The following is a 19,308-nucleotide window of genomic DNA, read 5'->3' as shown; positions in this document are numbered from 1 at the left end:
CCATTTCCTATGCATGGTGAGGAAAGCTGAAACCTTCTGGTTTACCTATAATCTCTGGATTCTCTATATTGAAACAGGACGTAGGAGAGGAGAAATCTAGTGAGCTGCATTATAAACTTGCTGATGGACAAAATGACACAAAGGCCTTTTTAGTACCACAAATAACAATATTTTTAAATAGTGTAATTAAATATTTAATTTGTTTTTAATTTTACCTGTATCTCATATAAGTCCATAATTTTACATTATGCAACACTCCAATATGAACAAATATTTGGTGTTGTTAACATTGTGCAAGAAATTGTTTAATTCATTTCATTAGCATCAAGTAATTTGTTAATTAAATTGTTGGTTTTGAAATACTCTGTGAGCTTTATATAGAAGGAAGTGAGGTTTATCACAATTGATTCCTAGTATATTATTGGCTACTTTAAAAATATTTTTTTAAGAAGGCATTGTCTTCACTCTAGAGCAGTGGTTTCAAACCTTCTTTGAGTCACAACTGCCTTTTATAATAGCCAAGTAACCTGCGACACCCTTTTGTGCCACATTTGCGTAAAAAGGCATTTTTAATGCGGTGAAGTCGTCCCTTCTCAGAAAACAGAGGTTTCTTTCTCCCCCAAAGGGCCTGCTTCTTATATGTAGTCACTTTAATTTCTGTTTCCGACATGTCAAGAAAAAAATCATTTAACAAGGGATACAGCACACATAAGGTGATCCATGACTAGAGATGGGGATATTCGTACTTGTAAACAAATATGAATATCCCTATCCCAGCTGGACCTACTGAGGGTCCGGCCCCCGGGACTGGCCTGTCTACTCATGCATTCTGGAGCCACGAAAGTTCCACTACCCACGACCCCACAGAAAACACTTTGCAATTCCCTTGGGGTCACAACCCTGAGTCTGGGAAACACTGATCTAGAAAGACCTGATCTAAAAAGTTGTGTGGTCTGTGAGAACTATTAAAAGATAAGGGTGAACAATATTGTTATTGGACTATGCACCCTACTTTTAGATTTTGCACATAACAAGGCTGTTTTGGGGAGGAGTTGTTTGTTTTTGTTTTACTAGGGAAAGTAATGGGGAGCTTGTCTTCCTTATTATTATACATTGTTGTATCTTTTCTATAAGATCAATTTTTTCTTGATTTTAAAAAATGGTTTCCATGGGTGTGGAAAGGAATGGATATATCAATTTCTTTTAGTGTGTTACAAGGCAAATCAATAGACAGATTTTAATTAATTAAAATTATTCAATTTGTTTAATAATAAAGTCATGTTATCTTAATTATGCAGCTATAGCAGACTCATGCTCTGTTTAACACCTCCCTCCACACCATATTATTACTAGCAATGTTACATATATTCACACTTTTAAATTATTTTGGATTTTTTAAAAAAGCAATGAAATTACGTGAAAGTTTCAAAAGGTCCATATTAGTTCAAGAGTTGTTGACGTTATTTATACAGAATCATAAAATCACCCTGTCTTGAGTTTCTTAGACTTGGTCCCCTAAAGAAACATTTACTAACCCATAGATTCAAATTCTTCTTCACTCACTAATCTGTATTAATGAGTTTCTTAATATTATCCACCAACTAAGAGTAAAATTGTATCTATTTAATTTTCATGCGCAATACTTTTCAGAGGTTTTAAATTTTTTTACCCAGCTAGCTTGGAAAAACTTGGCAACATGGGGGTTTTTTGTTTTTTGTTTGCAGATGGAAGACTGACAGGTGTTCATACAGATTGAGGACATTGAGGAGCTTTCTGCCGTGATCACGAGAGCAGAAATTGGGGCCAGAAAACCCCCCCTATAGCCTTATCCAATATAGTTCCTTCACAAAAGCCTGCTTGAAAAAAATCTGCAAAACTGAGTCTCTAGTTTCCTCTCATTAATTGGGTGTCTGTTGCGTTTGGGTGGGAAGGAAGGAGGTTCTACGGTGATCAAGCAACATGGCCAGGCAAAACATATTAAAATGGATAAAGGGATTTTCTAGTGGTATAAATACCTGCACACGACTCCCTGTGCACCATAACCCATGTGATGTATATATGCAAGTGAAGAAAACTGGCCATTGAGCTTGAACTGCTGTGAACTGCAACTGATAGTTGGGAGAGAAAGCAAATCTCTCTCTCTTTTTGTGGGAATGAGTTGTCAAGTCTTTCCTTCAGCTGACACCTTCGTCCCACTGAATTCTGACTCATCTCCCACTCTGCCTCTGATAATGCATCACAGTGCTGCAGAGTGCTTACCCGTCTCCAATCATGCCACTAATGTGGTGTCTACAGGTACCTTTTTTATTCTAACAGTGTTGCTGTTGTCAATGTTCCATTTTACTGCCTTAGAATCTTTCATTTTCATGCAAGTACATTAGGAGAAAACTTTCTCTTTTTTTTTTAAAGAGAGCTTCTTAGAGTATGCTTTCACCAGATGAAAATTAGCAAGTGGTATGCTGCTTGCTTTATAAATAGTATCTACAACTAATTGGCCTAGGGAGTTTTTCGGGTGGCACAAAATATTCCTCTAATCCAAGAGGATATATGATTTGAGTAGTGTCTTTGTTTTTTCAAATTAATGGAAATGAATTCAATTTTACAGAAAATGAAACAGAACATTAATGTCATTTCTGCACGTTCTTTTCAAAGAGGTAGGTAAAATAGTGTCATACTGTACATCTTGGTGATTAAAGTGTTCAAGAAAGAAAAGCCAGTCTATTTGTTGAAATTTCTATGGGGGTTAACCTGTCAGTCTGTTTCAGCAAAGACAAAAAAGTATACTTCAGCACCTGAAAGATGAGCATGCCTTATTTGGCATTGTTTTCTGTGGGCTACATGCTGTTTTCTCTGTTGCATCTGACGAAGTGGGCTGCAATATACAAAGATCAATCCTTAGGGTGCCCATAAGATAATTTGTTTCAGGTATTTGTTAAAAAAAAAAAACACCCAGGAGTATGATCCAGTCACTTTTCATAACCATCACCCTGTCCCTTGAGTTTTTCCAATACTCAGTAACTGACCTTTATTTCATATGCATAGCCATTCTGGCAAAGTACAGTCATTAATGTGTGGAACAAACTAGGTTGGATCTTTAAAATTCAAACAAGAATGCAAAGTTTGATTGAATCTACAATAATGTCTTTTAAAACTATTGAAGCACAACATTTTAAAACTCTATGCAAATTAGGTCTGCTTTGCACCCTAATTTCAAGGATGATTTCTCTGGAATCTTCCCACTTCTGCTGTATATTGGCTGTAAAAAGAGATGAGCTACATTCAATTATATAGATGAGGCATGAGCAATGAGCAATTCTGGAGATGCATGTGGGTCCCCAGGCTGTTTTTTGTGGTCTCAGCCATACATTTTAGCAAAGTATCTTCTCATCCCTAGATGTAATGGTAGCTATGATTGAATTCAAATTAATAAACTTTTTAAAGAAGTTTGTATAAGCAATACTTATGCACTTGCGTTTGAAAATAGCCTAAATCTGTCTATAGGTTCCAACTAGAGTAGACTGATTGAATCAATAGACAACTGGCGAGTATTAATTTCCTTGATTCAATTGTTCTGTGTTGATTTTGACTCGTTTGATTAAATCTTTCTTTGGGAGATGGTGCATTATATTATATTATATTATATTATATTATATTATATTATATTATATTATATTATATTATATTATATTATATTATATTATATTTGCCATTAAAATGGCAAATTACATCTCCTGCAGATTTCTGGGGCCTATCAACCATCATTCACATCTATGCTCCAACTCCAGATCCTGCACAAGTGAAAACAGTAAAACTTTTATGCAAAGCCTAGATGGATGACTGATTAAATTTTCTAAATTTTTAATGATAGACAAGAAGCAAAAAGATGATAGAAATAGAAGAATACTAAATGCAAACTTTCAGTGACTGATTGTCATGCAGCGACAGCAATAACTGTTACAATAATCAGAGCAAAGAAATTTAAGAGAACAATAAAGGAGATAAAAATAAGTCTTCTCTTCATAAGATCGAAGCAGTCAAATATAAACCAAGATCATGAATGGTGAGAGGGGGACATGTATCTGTTCAGGCTAAAATAAAGAGAAGATTGAAATAATAAACTGAAGAACTCTACAAAAGATGGCAAATTCCTTTTTAAAAACCCTGATGAAGAACTTGTAATTTTAAAAAGCAGAGTGACAAAACTGAGGATATCATACTTTGGACATACCATGAAAAGACTCACTGGAAAAGGCGATAGTGCTTGGAAAAATAGAAGGCAGGAGGAAAAGTGGAAAACCAAATATGAGATGGATGGACTCCCACATTATACCATTTGCCAATGTAGAAGGGAGATTATTCAGGTGTTCACCTATCACAATGAACTTGTGTTTTTGGTTATGGCCATACTGAGGATGTCATACCATACATACTGAACTTATCTTTATATATGGAACCCAAAAGAAATTGTACAGTATTATGGCTAAGACAGTAATAAATCATCATTGGATACAATAGTAGAACTCTTTCGTAATGATCATCAGCCTTTTGTCACTAATATGGTTGTACTGTCTACTGTGGCAGCTAACAAATTACACCACTCTTTTGTGAAAACAAAAAGTTCAATATAACCCAGAGTCCTGTTTTAAATGTTAACTTTTTACACACACCCCTTTTTAAAAGCTTTTAACTTACCTTTTACTATAAAAACCTACCAGAATGATTTTTGAGCTTTGTTTAAGATTGTTCCAACCCTTTTGTAATCCAAATTTGTGCTCATATTTAATTATGTTTTATTGAGACGGGCAGTGACTAAATACAATTAAAGTTGAGTAGATTCAGGAGAGGAAGCCTTGAGTTTGCATAACCCGGCAGGGCTGTTAACAGGGACTTTTGGTGGTCACTAATTCATAGGACCACCATAAGTTGGAAGCAACTTGACAGCACATAAAAAGCAGCATCCTATATATTAGCACACATAGTTTTATACAAATCATTGTCTTCTCTTGACATCTATTTTGATAATGTGTAAGTGCTCACCATAGCCCACTAGGTGAGAAGCAGAGGAGGAATGTGGCTATGTGGAGCTTTAGCTCAAAAAATATTGTCTCTTATTTCTATCCGCCGTCCTTCTGACAGTGGAAGGAAATGGAGTTAGGCTTTTCTTGAAGATGGGTAAGATCATGTACGTTGCATGCATCTTTAACTATCCAGTCTATTAGGATTTCCTATTCTGGGTGCCATATTAGAAAAAGCTGTGAAAAGAAATCTCAAAAGGTTTTTATTATGACTTGCTTCCACATCTCTCATCCTCTTTCTTCCAAATGAAATACTATTTCAGTGATGCATGAAAGTCATTATGCCCAGAAATGGCAACTCTCTACTTTCCCTTGGAGACAGTTTAAAGGCAGCCTCTTTTCAGCACCTTGAAGGTTTCTTACAACGCTGGCTGTAGGTTTTAATTTTGGAGAAATATCAAGACAGGTATTAAAGCAGATGACCCTGAAACCAGATTATACAATACTCAACTACTTCAAAGATCATTAAGTTGAAACTTTTGCAGTTTCACTGCAAAAAAAGCCATTTATGAATTCAAAACGAAGAAATGAAGAAGCAAGCAGAGCATTGTGCTGAGGTTTTAATTTAAAGTGAAATACAATCCTTCCAGGAATATAATTTATTTCTGTTTTAAAACAAGATCCATGACTGCAAGAATGAAAATCAAGACTATCTTAGCTATTCAGAAATACAATGTATTTCTCTTTCAAACCAATATCAGTGACTGATAAAATGAAAACCAAGAATAGCATGCTGCACAGCAATTTATTTTCTTTATATATGCATTATAAATATTACCAAACCCCAAAACAATAAAAATTTATAATAAAAGAGAAAAGGAAAAAGAAAGGAAAGAATTGGTGGCCAGAATTCTATTCGTTATACCTTCCTGATACAACACAGTCATGTGTCTATAAAATGAGGACAGGAAGCTGAGTCAAACTACTGCTGCATCTAGCTCATGATTGTCAAAACTGAATGTCAGTAACTGCCCAGTGTTTGGGGCATTCAGGATTGTTCTCGATCAGTTGTTCCCAATCATGGATCCCCAGAAATTCTTGAACTACAGCTCCCAGAAATCCTGGCCAGCACAGCTAGTGGTGAAGGGTTCTGAAAGGTTTAGTCCATGGACATCTGGAAACTCAATGTTGGGAATTATTGTTCTTGCTCTACCTAGAGATGCTGTGGACTAAAACTGGTACTATCTACAAGCAAAGCACATGGTGTCTTACTGGGCTCTGGTGTTTCTCAAATGCCATAGCAAATAAAAGTAATTTAATTTCTATGTTCCCCATGGCAGTGTATTAATCTGGGAATGCTTCTGTATGTATTCACATAGTGCAAATTCTTGTTTACACATTTTGACTTTGAAAGGCCCTCTGATAAAGATTAGTTTAAAATTCACACATTTCTGTCTGTACATTTCTATGCTAAGCAACAGGATTTCAACCAATGTAATTATCACAAAAATGAATTAATGAAACACTGACATTACGGAGCTTGAAAACCATTAGTTACAAATAACTAGCTATAATTACAAGTGAGGATTAACTAGCTATTCCCAAGCTCTGTGTGTAATCCCACAATAATGACGAGACCTATGGCCGTTACATGTTGTTTAATTTGGCGTCAGCTTTGATAGGCTGCAGCTCATTTTTTGTTGCTTTTCATGAAAAGCTTGTTCCAAACAAAATTTACCTGCCTTTTAAGGTAGAATTTTTTGTTTTTTTGTTTTTGCTGAGACAGCTACTCAGTTGGAAATCCAATAATGCTAATCTTTGACATTCACCAAACATCTATTCAACAGTGCATATCTGCTGGGAAAAATAATCATAGTGTCTGGAATTGCTAAATGATATGCTGCATAATTAAAAAGAAAATAGTTACAGCTGATGTCCTTCATTGTAGAAACTGTGAGGGAGCCAGTTTGCCAGACCAAACTGCATGTGAGAATATGAGATGGATGAATCCATTCATATTTCAACATGTGACAAAGTGCTACTTTGATTGCATCTACATCTGCCAAGGTCAGACTTAGCCCATAGTTCCTGGGCTTTCACCCAGCTGAGCTTTCCCCAGTTTTCTGTTGGCACAATCTGAGCTGAGTTGAAAGAAAGGTTTGTGGCCATAAAGTGTCACAATAGCTTCATTGGATGCATAGATCAAATCAACTGACAGACTTGTACAATAGCCAGAGTTGCAGGCTCAGTGGAGTTAGAAACTGCGAACATTAACACAATCCATTTTGATTGAAAGGATGCTTCTTGAATCTTTATATGTTTTCTTACAAGCCTCACCTGTTTTGTCTTTGATCCAAACTCTTTAATGCTCCTACATATGCTTCTGTGTGGCATTTTTGGGAAACGGTTGATCAGGACTGCATTATTCTGTCCCTTCATGTCATTATGGAAATCAGCAGGCTGCATATGGGGTAATGGCAGGTAAGATTTTTTTTAAAAAAAAAACAAAAAACCAGTAACACTTTTCTTTAAAAGCAAAACCAATCTTATGACTTGTACTGCAAATCTGATGAAAAACAAATCTGTTTGCCTGGGGTTATTGCCAGGATCTGCCAATAGATATTCTTTCCTAGCTGCTACTTTATTAATGAAAGAAACTGCATAGGAAGCATATCAGAATGTGTCTGAGCAATCAAAATGATGTATATTTATCTCCATGCAGTATTGCAATATACATCTTATCCCCATGCAGTAATGTTAACTACTCATGAACAAGTGAGGTTTTTCCTTACCACAATAAAAAGGGTTAAAAAAATACGACAGGTTGTCACAACCAAATGTTTTGGTTTTAGATTGCCCTCCACCAGTGAACAGGCATAGACCCTCACAGGAACATGTGTTTTGCATTGTCATTGCCAATTCAACATGGAGTGTTCTGATTCCATTTCCAGTTTCCACTGCAGTGTAATCTCCAATCTTCTCTGGGTGTCACATGCCCTCCCTTGCGCATAAATACTGTCCCATCAATTGATAGACCAGGGAACAGGGATGATTTGAAAACTAAGGAATAAAAATAAAAGCAACTGCACAGTCTGTTGTGGTCCCACTTACAATGGCATGAGTCTCACCCACCTGCTCTCCTCTACCATGGCTTTCTGTGTGGGAACATGGTCTAATGGAATGCTCTGGTTTGCCACCACGACACCACTGGGCCTTGGTGCCATGTCTTGGTGACAGAGTAATATCCTCATGCTATCCCTTGGAAACACATCTAAAGGTGAATTGGTGGAGGAACGGGAGGCTGACATGGCTGCAGTTAGAAATTCAACGGACTGTGTGATTATGGCAGGGATCTGAGATGTATGCCACAAGGAAGACGATAGAGAAGAAATGTTTGATTGTGTGGTGTTCAGACCCAATGGCTTGTAAAGGTGACTATTTCTGCACTTGTTCTTGCTGTGCAAGCAGTGCTAAGAAGGCTCCATAGCAGCAACAGCAGCCCTTGCTTTGTGAGGAGGCTGAAGGAAATCATGAGCATGTGAAGGAAGAGGAAACTCATAGGCATAGGAATTATAGAAAATGTCATTGGATAGCCCATGTGGGTATGGTGTCCATCAGCTGTGTGAGTGGATGGTCGAATGATCTCCCACAGAAAGATGATTATGGGAGTACGTGTTTGGTGTTTGGAAGCCAAAGACAGCTACAATTACAATGAACAGCAATGATCAGGAACAGACAAATGAAGTAAAGAAGGATGTCTGGATTCTCCTAATATATCTTTAAGAAATGAGATACAAGGGACAAAAGGAATTCGAGGAAGTACATGAAGCAGAAATGTTATATGGTTGGTTTCCGATGCCTGTTTTATGAGCTTTTAATTAGTGGACCTATCCTAGTTGTGACTCACTACTGGATTTCAGAAGAAGTAGCCATGCTAGTGCTAGCATATAAAGCCGAAACCAATGAATGAATGAATGAATGAATGAATAAGACCAAAGCATTGTGGCACCTTAAAGACTAATTACTATAGTTTAATGTGAGCTTTTGTGGACAAGTTCACTTCTTCAGACTGCATTTCAGTCAGTATAAGGTTTTTTTCTTTTAATATTATTACAGATTCTGACAATTTTTCAAAACATAAAATGGAAAAAAATCCAATAACTGAAGTTGAGCTTATTGCTATATTTTTCTCTCTGGTTGAAGCATTTCTAGATATTTTAATTGCACACATTCAAATTAAGAAGATACCTAAATCTCAAAACCTACCACTTGCATTATTTTATATGCACTTTCATATTTTTAGTACACTTTCAGCTTGCCAGACATCTCAAGTTTACCACTATGAAAACAATCATCAGTCTGTTAGCTGAAGTGATAAACTTTGCATATATAAATATTCATATCTTCCGCCACAATTCAAATTTATTTATGATATCGGCTGTACCTTCTGTCTCTGTGTAAGGGTAAATAAAATACAAGATTCCTCCAAGCATGATGTCATCTGAATGAAAGAATGCTAGATTTGTTTCCTTAAAAATAAGTTTTTGTTCAGAATATAGTTCGAGGCTGTATTTTCTGCTAATGATGTAGAAATAATGCTTGACTAAGGAATGATAATGAATGAAAATATTTGCTGTGATTTTTGTTTTGTTTTCTGTGTTATTCATTTTGTTTCCTGACAGGTAGCCTCACCCCTTGCCTTTATAAATTCCCTGACCATGCTCTGAGTGCAAGTTCATGTGCTCTGGGGCACAGCTTTGCTCCCATGCACCCAACCATCCTTGGAGATGACCCAACCACCACAGATTTTAAGCAGGAATTCCGCAAGAAGAACAAATCAATAGAAGAACCGATAGATATGGATTCTCCAGAAATCAGGGAACTGGAAAAGTTTGCCAATGAATTCAAATTGAGAAGAATTAAGCTGGGTAGGTGAAGGATGTTAAATATCTTTAACCTTCCTTTTTCTACTGCAGTGGTCACACTAATTATGGAACCTGGCCATCACAATCATGATCATCTTCATGCCATCTCAGTGCTGGCAGGCATGGACCTGCCAACTTTGGCCTCTTTAATAGAGCACATGAGAATTTTGTGTGTAATACCAGAGCTTCTGATCCCATCATAAATATGTATGATAGATAATGGTCATATATATAACATCTGATGTAAATGTGCATTCTCTCAGTCATAGAGAAGGTGTGTTTTAGCTATAACTACATTGAGCAGGGGCATGATGTCAGCTTTCCAGCTTTCCTTTTAGCTTGCCTGGATTAAAACAGATGCAATTTTAGTGTCTCTTACTGGTATGAACACTGGTATGAATCTGACCCAAGTCTGGGAGGCAGTGGAATACAGGAGGGCCTGGTCCATAGGGTCACAAAGCGTCGGACATGACTGAACGACTAAACAACAACAACACTGGTATGAAAATAAATCAAAATCAGATTTATGTTGTTAGATGACAGGAAAATGCTGGAACAGCTTTAAAATCACAAATATGTGCAGGACCTTGGGGTGGTATGGCCACATATAAAAAGGAAGGTCAGCATTTTTTGCAAACAGATACACTTCTTTTCTTCTGACAGGATATACGCAGACAAATGTCGGAGAAGCTCTGGCGGCTGTGCATGGCTCTGAGTTTAGCCAAACAACTATTTGCCGGTTTGAAAACCTGCAGCTGAGCTTCAAGAATGCTTGCAAATTAAAATCAATCCTCACAAAGTGGCTGGAAGAAGCAGAGCAAGTGGGAGGTATAACTGACTGTATGGTTCCCCCCCCCCAAAGAGAACTTCTGGTGATGTGCACTTTTTAAAAACTAGAGTGACACAGTGAACATTTTCTAAAAGTGTGGGACACTTAAGCTAATTCCTTGACGTATTTGCTGCAGGAAGAGCCAAATTGTCCCTTTGGCTAAGAAATAGAACACATTCATTTTTTGGACTATAATTTGCAGAATACCCAGCCAGGCTGGGGTATCCTGGGCATTGCAGTCCAAAAGAAGAAACTTTCCATTTCTGCCCTATACACTCCCACAATACTGTAGGGTGGCAACATTCCCTGCAAAAGCTTTGGGTTGTTTTTTTTTTTTTTTTTTTTTTTGGCATCACAGTTACTCCTCTGCAGGTATCATTGTGCCTGCATAAGCCTCCATCACACAAGTGCAGGTCATGTGGTCACCATCAACACTGCCACCCTGGTCAAAGCATCCATAGATTGTATTAAGTGCAATCCTACTTACATCTCACACATTGACTGGACACATGGACAGAGGTGGGGAATCTGTGTGGTCCTTCTGACTTCAGTATTCTAAGTATGTGGCTACTTGTGGCCATGGTGGTTGTAGGAGTCTAACTCCACAAACAACTTCCACCAACAACAGCCAGTATATTGGTGAGGTTTATAACAGCTTAAAAAATGGATTGAAAACTGTTCTCCCACTTTCTCATGACGCCCAAGGCTTGTACTAACAAAATGGCTTAAAGCCTGATCTGGAAAAACAAGTCATATGCAGATACAGATTTTCTTCTTCTTCAATGGATATGTCAAATAAGTATAAGTAATGCAAGTATTAAATTACAGGAATCAAAAATTCACAGATCTTAGTATGCCTGTTGCCATTGTCCACTAGAAATAACTTTCTCAAAATATTCCATTTTGTAGCTTTATACAGTGAAAAGGTTGGAGTGAATGAACGGAAAAGAAAACGCAGAACGACAATTAGGTAACAAAATAATGCAGATGGATTTTGCATCAGACTTTTTGGGTCTCAGTATATGTATGTACAGCATTTGTACCTCAGGGTCCTAAGCAAAATGAGTGTAAATTTTCTCAGTGCTTTTCTTTGAGATATTAGTTTACACATAGTGATGGCCACCAACTTGAACAGCTTTAAAGGGTTTGACAAAATTTCAAAAGGATAAGACTGGTAAACATCATGAGTCCTAGGGGAGGATTTCTATGACATGTCATATTTTTTCACAATCTATGTTTGAGCTTATATGTGGGTTTGAACATGTTTATGAGTAACTGGTGAGAAAGGCCAGATTACTCATAAACATCTTTGAACTTGCTTATGGGTTCAAATGTAGGTTGCAAAGGAAATGTGAAATGCCATAGAAATCCTTCCCTTAATCATGACTATGTATTATCTCTAGTGGGAGTGACTTTGAATTGTTAATATGTAACAAAGGCAGGACAGTGTTTTTAGCTTACCTCCTGCTTGTGCACTTCCCATAAGCATCATGTTGGCTAGTGGGGGAATAAAATGCTACACCAGGCAGGTCTTTGGCCTCATCTAACCCTAGCACATCAGGCCTGGTTCTGATGTTTTATTCCCGCAATCCCAAATGCTGTATTTACAGTTTTATCAGAAGTAATTACATCAGAGGATGAGCTGTCAGAGTGAAATGTGATTTTTCCATTCCCCAATACTATTCAACTTTACTTTTGGAAATACATAGCAAAGTACTGGTCATTTGGCACCTACAAGTTGTATTTATTTATTTATTTGTTCAATTTATATCCCGCCCATCTGGTATATTCTACCACTCTGTAGTTTCCACATACATTCCTGTGTTAGTCTGTCTCAGCATATTGACAAAATTAAAGGGAGAAAGGGGGGAGGGAGAGAGACTAAATATTGTGGCACTTTAAAGACTAACAAATTTGTTTGAGCATCAGTTTCCGTGGATCAAAATATATTTTTCCTTTCTCCCTCTTTAATTTTGCCAACATATATTTATAAAAATGTCTCTAAAGCCAAGTATAACTGGAAGAGAGAAGTTGGAAATCAGTGTGAGCATCTGAGTGCCACAGCATAAGGGATCCTTCATCTCTCCGATTACACAAGTTGTATGGCTAATGGTTTCCAGAATTTAAGGACAGGGTTCCTTTTGAAGTTTGATTTTACAGATATGGAAAGTAAAATGTGGAAATAGTGCCTCAGTCACCTCTCTACAACATTAAGGTTGCTATCTACCTATTTTTGGCAGGTGCTGAATAATGACACGTCTGGGCATTTTCCTCAGAATTTGAATTTCTCTGTATAATATTGCCCTCTTGTGGTCAAAAATAATGGTTGCACCTAGAACAGGGAATCATTTGTTGCATGTTCCATTTGTGTTCCAAACACACACACCCAGAGCTAGGAAACGTTAACTAGTTTTGAACTTCTACTTCCATAATTCCATACTGGCTGCAGACTGTGGGAGTTGTAGTCCAAAAAGTAACATTCCCAAGCTCTGAACACATGATATATTGGAATAGTCTCAACAAGCTGAAAAATACAGCCAATAAGTTACAGGCAGTTTGCAGAAGCACATATAATTTTTCTCAAAAACTAAAGCAATAATGCTAACATATATAACTAAGGCTGACCTGATCAATGTTGCAGAATTTCTGGTAAAATTATTTTTTTTTACACAGTAGAAGTGAGTAAATAGATTCACACAGAAGAATAGCTTCAAGTTCTCCAGAGTTCACTCATTTCACAACTGGCTCTATAAATGTTTCAGAGTGAGTCTTAATAACTCACTCTGAAACAGTTGTAGGAGAAAATAAAAAAGTTTCTGTACATATAGCTGTTTGAAACTACAGACTTTTCTATCCTGCTTTCTTTACTGCACACATACTAGCAACCAATGAACAAATCAACAACAAAGAATAAACAAACAAAAGAACCCTGTCACCAACTAAGGAAAGAGAGGTAATAGAGTGTTCAACAAAAAAGCAGGACTCTCTTTGAAATCAAAAGCTGGAAAGAATGATTGGTTAGTGCTGGACAGATAATCATCCCAAACAAGAAAAGTCCCTCCCAGTCACTCAAACTACAGATAGCATGCCAGTTTGTAACTCAAAGTCCAACCATCAGAATTCTCATCTTTGTGAAAAATGTAGTAATTCCAACCCTCCTCCCCTTTTTTTTTCATTTCTACCAAAGGGGAACAAAATTATCTGCCCATGAAGATATGTGAATTTAGGAGACACCACTATTTCTCTCAGATAGCTTCTTCCAACTGATGGCATCCAAATGACATCATCATATTCAGTCAGACTGGCTGGAATTCTGCACATGATCTGTCTGCAAGATGATGATATATGAAAAATGTCAACAGTGGAACCAAAGAAATATCAGGAGGAAAGAGGAGGAAACAGCACTGAAAAAAGTGGGGATGTTTGTGACATAATTTGGAGGCTTGAGAAGACACCATCTTCTGAATGAATTACTTTTAGCATAACTATCTGAATAGATAAGTTTTTGGTTCAACCCTAATGATAATCTAAGTCAAGAAACAGCCAAACTAACACTACGTCCCTTTTTCTGGATTTCTGAAACCTCATTTTTTTTAACTGCAGCCAAGCAGAGCTTCTTACAAGACTTCTGAACTGCACTAACCCAGAATATTCTGCACTTCTGGTTTGTAGAACTCACACTGTTTCACACTCCATGCTGCTGAGATGTTTTGCAAGCAATAATAGTTTCTTTACATGCAATCATTGAAGACCCAAATAACTCAATGGGGTTTCCATGTGAATGAATGCATGTGAAAATGTATTATCAGCTGTGTGGACTAAGTATTAGGACTTAGTCTTTATTTGAACTCTGCAACAGTAGGAAGCATGTGGCTTCCTCAGATGCAATCGGACTGCAGCTCCCATCAGTTGCTAGCAGACATGGAGAATAGTGAGGATAATAGGAGACATGAGTTCTGCTTCTGCTCACCTGGATTCTGGAGTATATTCAACACGTGTAACAAAGTACATGTGATTTCCAAGCTTCGCCCACAGTATTTCCTATATGGAAATATTGATACATTCCATTTGAAACAGCCCATGGTTTCTATTATTTATACATCAAGAGATAAATTTACCAGGACATGATCGAAAATTGTCTTTGTTCTAGCATTGCTGCAAAAGAAGCCCTAGAAAGCCATTTTGCGGAACAAAGCAAGCCTTCATCTCAGGAGATCATGAGGATGGCCGAGGGGCTCAATCTGGAGAAGGAAGTGGTGCGAGTTTGGTTCTGCAACCGAAGGCAAAGAGAAAAGAGAGTGAAGACCAGTTTACACCAGAACACCTTCAGTTCCATTATTAAGGATCATCAAGAGTGCCAATAGAATCTCTTCCAGCGATAAAGGGATTCTTGACTGCACACTTTTTTTCCAAATTAAAAATAGGCCTAAACTCAGAGTGTGTACTGTCTACAAGTTTCCCAAGTTTAATAATAAAATAACTTTGAATATACACTTTGCTCATAAAGCACTTAGTGTGGCAGCTCTTTACACAATCCCTTTGCTTCGTTAAAGCAGTACCAGACACATGGGAATTGGACAAAACAGGTATCTTTCCAGACACCCTGGAAGTACATAAAGTGCTTGAACCATTATCAGCACCCTACTCTGTAGTGTGTGAACAGGTGGTGTCAGGTCCTGGTGCAGGAGAGAGGAAAACCACATTTAAAAGGTCTTTTACAACATGTTATTGTTAACCCATCAGTGCCTCTGTTTCTTTCAATGGTTGTAGTTGTGATAATTAGGGAATGTCCACTAATGATCCGTTTTTCATTTTAGGGCAATTATTCCCCATGTCTAATGGTCTATGGCTGCATGTCAGGAGTGGGGTTTCCCAAAGCAAAAGAATTGACCAAGGGTACCCTTAAAAAGTGGAAGACAGGCGGGCCTGGCATGCTCTGGTCCATGATGTCACAAAGATTCTGACACAACATAATGACTAAACAACAACAACCCTTTAAAAAGCCTTGTCCCTGCTGCACACATTCACAAAACCCTACAGGGACTTTACAACAGCTTTAGAGCCACTCGGGGTTGTAATTCTGAGTTTCAGTTGCTAATAGGACCAGATGAACTGCATCCAAGAGTACTGAAGGAATTGGCCAAAGGACTCTCAGAACCGCTGTCCATTATTTTATTGAAATCATGGGTAATGGGTGAGATGCCAGATGATTGGATGAGGGTTAATTTTGTCTCTATCTTCAAAAAGAGCAAAAAAAAAAGGAAAAAAAAAAGAGAAACCTGGGAACTACAGGCCAGTCAGCCTGATGTCAATCCCAGGGAAAATTCCGGAACAAATTATATAACGGTCACTATGCAAGCACCTAGAAAATAAGGCAGTAATAACTAGAAGCCAACATGGATTTGTCAAGAACAAATCTTGCCAGATTGATCTGATCTCATTTTTTGATCGGGTAACTTCCCTGATAGAGGAAATTCTGTAGACATAGTGTATCTTGATTTTTACAAAGCTTTTGACAAAGTGTCCAATGATATCCTGATTAGCAAGCTAACCTCAGAACTGAGTATTTGCATTTATTCCCAATATTTTTGTATACGTCTGTATATTTATATATTTTGATGTTTTATTTGTGGCTGGTCTTTGACCGTAATAAAGTTTTATCTATCTATCTATCAAGCTAACTAGATGTGGGCTGGATAGATCAAGTGTCAGAGGGATACACAATTAGCTACAGAATCATAATCGGAGGGTGATGATTAATGGCTCCTTCTCCAACTGGCAGGAGGTAACAAGGGGGGTACCCCAGAGCTCAGTCCTGGGCCCAGTGCTGTTCAAATTTTTTATTAATGACTTGGACAAGGGAGTGCAGGGAATGCTTGTCAGATCTTCAGATGACACAAAATTGGGTAGATAGCTAATACCCTGGAAGACAGAAACAAAATGCAAAATGATCTTGATGGGGTGGAGCACTGGGCTGAAAACAACAGAATGAAATTCAAAAGGGATAAGTGCAAAGTACCGTACTTCATCTCCGAAAAAGAAACCAAATGCATAGTTACAAGATGGAGGATACCTGGCTCAGCAATACTACAAGCAAGAAGGATCTTGGAATTGTCATACATCGCAAACTGAATACAAGCCAACAGTATGATGTGCCTACAAAAAAGGCCAATGCTATTTTAAGCTGTATTAACAGATGTATAGTTTCCAAATCCCACAAAGTGCTACTTCCCCTCTATTCAGCACTGGTTAGGCCTCACCTTGAGTATTGTGTCCAGTTCTGGACACCACACCAAAGATTGACAAATTGGAACACGTTCTGAGGAGGGCAACAAGGATGATCAGGGGGATGGAAACCAAATCCTATGAGGAAAGACTCAAAGAATTTGGCATGTTTCACCTTGAGAAAATAAGATAGAGGGGTGATATGATAACACTTTTCAAATACTTGAAAGGCTGTCATAAAGAGGAAGAGCAGGATCTATTCTCAATCATCCGAGAGTGGACACACAACAATGGGCTCAAGTTGCAGAAAGCCAGATTTCAGTTGAATATCAGGAAAAACTTCCTAACTGTTAGAGTAGTAAGACAGTGGAACCAATTACCTTGAGAGGTGGTGAGTTCTCCAACACTAGAGGCATTCACGAGAAATTTAGACAACCACCTGGCAGATATCCTTTGATTTGTATTCCCACATCGAGCAAGGGGTTGGACTTGATGGCCTTATAGGTCATTTCCAACTTCACTATTCTTTGATTCTATGAGATACAAATCTAATCCAGTGAAATCAGCTGATAAACACCTTAATCATTGAAACAATTATTCCATATAAAAGCTAGCATTCAATTCATGTTTGATACAGCTGCTGGATATATTTTGATCAACAGATCCCACAAAACCACCCCCACCCAGAAAGTTAATTTGTTCAAATGGGCTCAGTTGCTGATGGGAAGCAAAAGAGTAGCACAGTTGCCTCACTGTGTGACTGTCATCATTAAATGACCAGCATAAATATATAATACAGCAGAACTGAAACTCCAAGAGGGACATATTTAGGATTCCCTGTACTGGCAACTACAATCTCTTCTGCTGTTCAACAGGTGGCGTACATACTTCTTGCCCATACTCTGTATTTCAGAAGTGCTGCATCCATCTGTAAGCCCTGAATATTTTGGAAGACCTACAGGTTACAAGTGCTCTTTATACCATGTTTCAGTCTGGATACATACTGAGATGGAGATTTGAAAGCCCAAAACTATGGGAAAATTCTTCTGGCTTTTTTATTACTGTGGTCGTGTAAATCCCAGTACTTGTATTAGTACCATGGATAGCTAAACTAGCTAAATAAGTTACAGCATAAAGTCTTTCCTGCTACAAGTCTGAGATTGTGTAGGAGAGGAGGAGAAACTGCAGGAATTAAGAGATTTTCTAGAACAGGGGGAGAGAGTGAAATAACTGTCAGCTCCCACTGTGACCAGGCTTATTAGCCACTTGATGAGTGCTCTCCTAGTTGACAGGTCCCTTAAGTCAAAAGCTGCTTAAAGTAGCTGTGGCTGAATACTTAAGAAAATGACAAAGGATCCTGCTGGTTAAAATATTGCCAAAAAAATTAATATGGAAAAGGCTTATAGTGAAGACATAATCTATGTTTCTGACATGCATATTTAAGCTACTTCACTCATTTGCATTCTGATTTCTGCTTAGAGAAGCCCAGCAAGGATTAGAAGCTTGCTATTACCAAGAGGAAGTTGACCCAATAAGGCAGCTGTTTATCCTCCTTTGAGTCTTACCCTGGAATCAACGCAGCAATTACCTGTGCATTGGTTGACACAAGAAAGCCAAAGTATGTAGATCTTATTCCAAAAGCTGCAGAAAGGATCATGCAGGCAGCATGCATTGCACATCCCTCTAAGGAGCCAGTTCAAATAGCTCCGTAAGCATACAACTCATATCTTACAGCACAACAGAGTAGCAAAGGTGAGGACAGAAAGGTTTCATTGAGACATTTAACCCATTAATGTCATTGTGTTAGTAAAAATACACAAGAAAGTTGTATTATCCAGATAAGAAGTGGAAGAATGCTTATTTTGTTGGATGGGTTTCTTGTCACATACCAACCAGATTCATATCCACTGGGAGGAGGTTTTCCATTGCTCTTTTATTTTTTTTTAAAGTGATGTAAGTATGTACTGCCCTAATACACTTAAATCGCTGTCCCCCCACTTCCTTGGACCCTACACAGAGCCAAGGAAGTGTTTAGCAATATCTTGATGTGGCAGCCTTCTTAAGTCACTTCACAATTCTGGCAAATTGACAGGAGGCTGGCATGGGCCACGTAGTCACCTGAGGTTCGTATGCCATTTGGACGCAAAGAATAACATCCTTATTAGAGATGGGAACAGAGCACCAAAATGGCGCTGCGTCTTCGTTCGTGGGTTGTCAAACATGACGGCCCATGAACTGCCCCCCAGAGGCCTGATGAACACGAATTGATTCATCAGTTTGTCAGGTCATATTTTTTTAGACAGTCCATGGGGCT

At 38.0% G+C, this 19,308-nt stretch overlaps 1 protein-coding gene across 1 annotated transcript; it reads left to right on the top strand.

The window, feature by feature from the left end:
* Positions 1 to 1,700: 1,700 nt before the first annotated feature.
* On the top strand, positions 1,701 to 15,205 carry POU1F1 (POU class 1 homeobox 1). Its single transcript, XM_078389807.1, has 6 exons — positions 1,701 to 2,295; positions 7,431 to 7,496; positions 9,698 to 9,943; positions 10,604 to 10,768; positions 11,679 to 11,739; positions 14,920 to 15,205. Exons 1-6 carry the CDS (start codon positions 2,154 to 2,156, stop codon positions 15,131 to 15,133), a joined length of 894 nt encoding a protein of 297 aa, XP_078245933.1. The 5' UTR covers positions 1,701 to 2,153; the 3' UTR covers positions 15,134 to 15,205.
* Positions 15,206 to 19,308: the final 4,103 nt, after the last annotated feature.

The sequence above is a fragment of the Pogona vitticeps genome, chromosome 3 (genome assembly GCF_051106095.1).
Source record: "Pogona vitticeps strain Pit_001003342236 chromosome 3, PviZW2.1, whole genome shotgun sequence".
NCBI lineage: Eukaryota > Metazoa > Chordata > Lepidosauria > Squamata > Agamidae > Pogona > Pogona vitticeps.
Note: the sequence above shows the minus strand (reverse complement) of the source record. Positions and strands in the feature narration are given on the sequence as shown.

Bases quoted from the DNA above. Each gene is read 5' to 3' on its own strand.
- POU1F1 (XM_078389807.1), top strand. From the start codon at position 2,154: ATGAGTTGTCAAGTCTTTCCTTCAGCTGACACCTTCGTCCCACTGAAT. The intron at 7,497-9,697 runs GTAAGATTTTTT...GTTTCCTGACAG, and splicing joins TGCATATGGGGTAATGGCAG to GTAGCCTCACCCCTTGCCTT. The intron at 9,944-10,603 runs GTAGGTGAAGGA...TTCTTCTGACAG, and splicing joins ATTGAGAAGAATTAAGCTGG to GATATACGCAGACAAATGTC.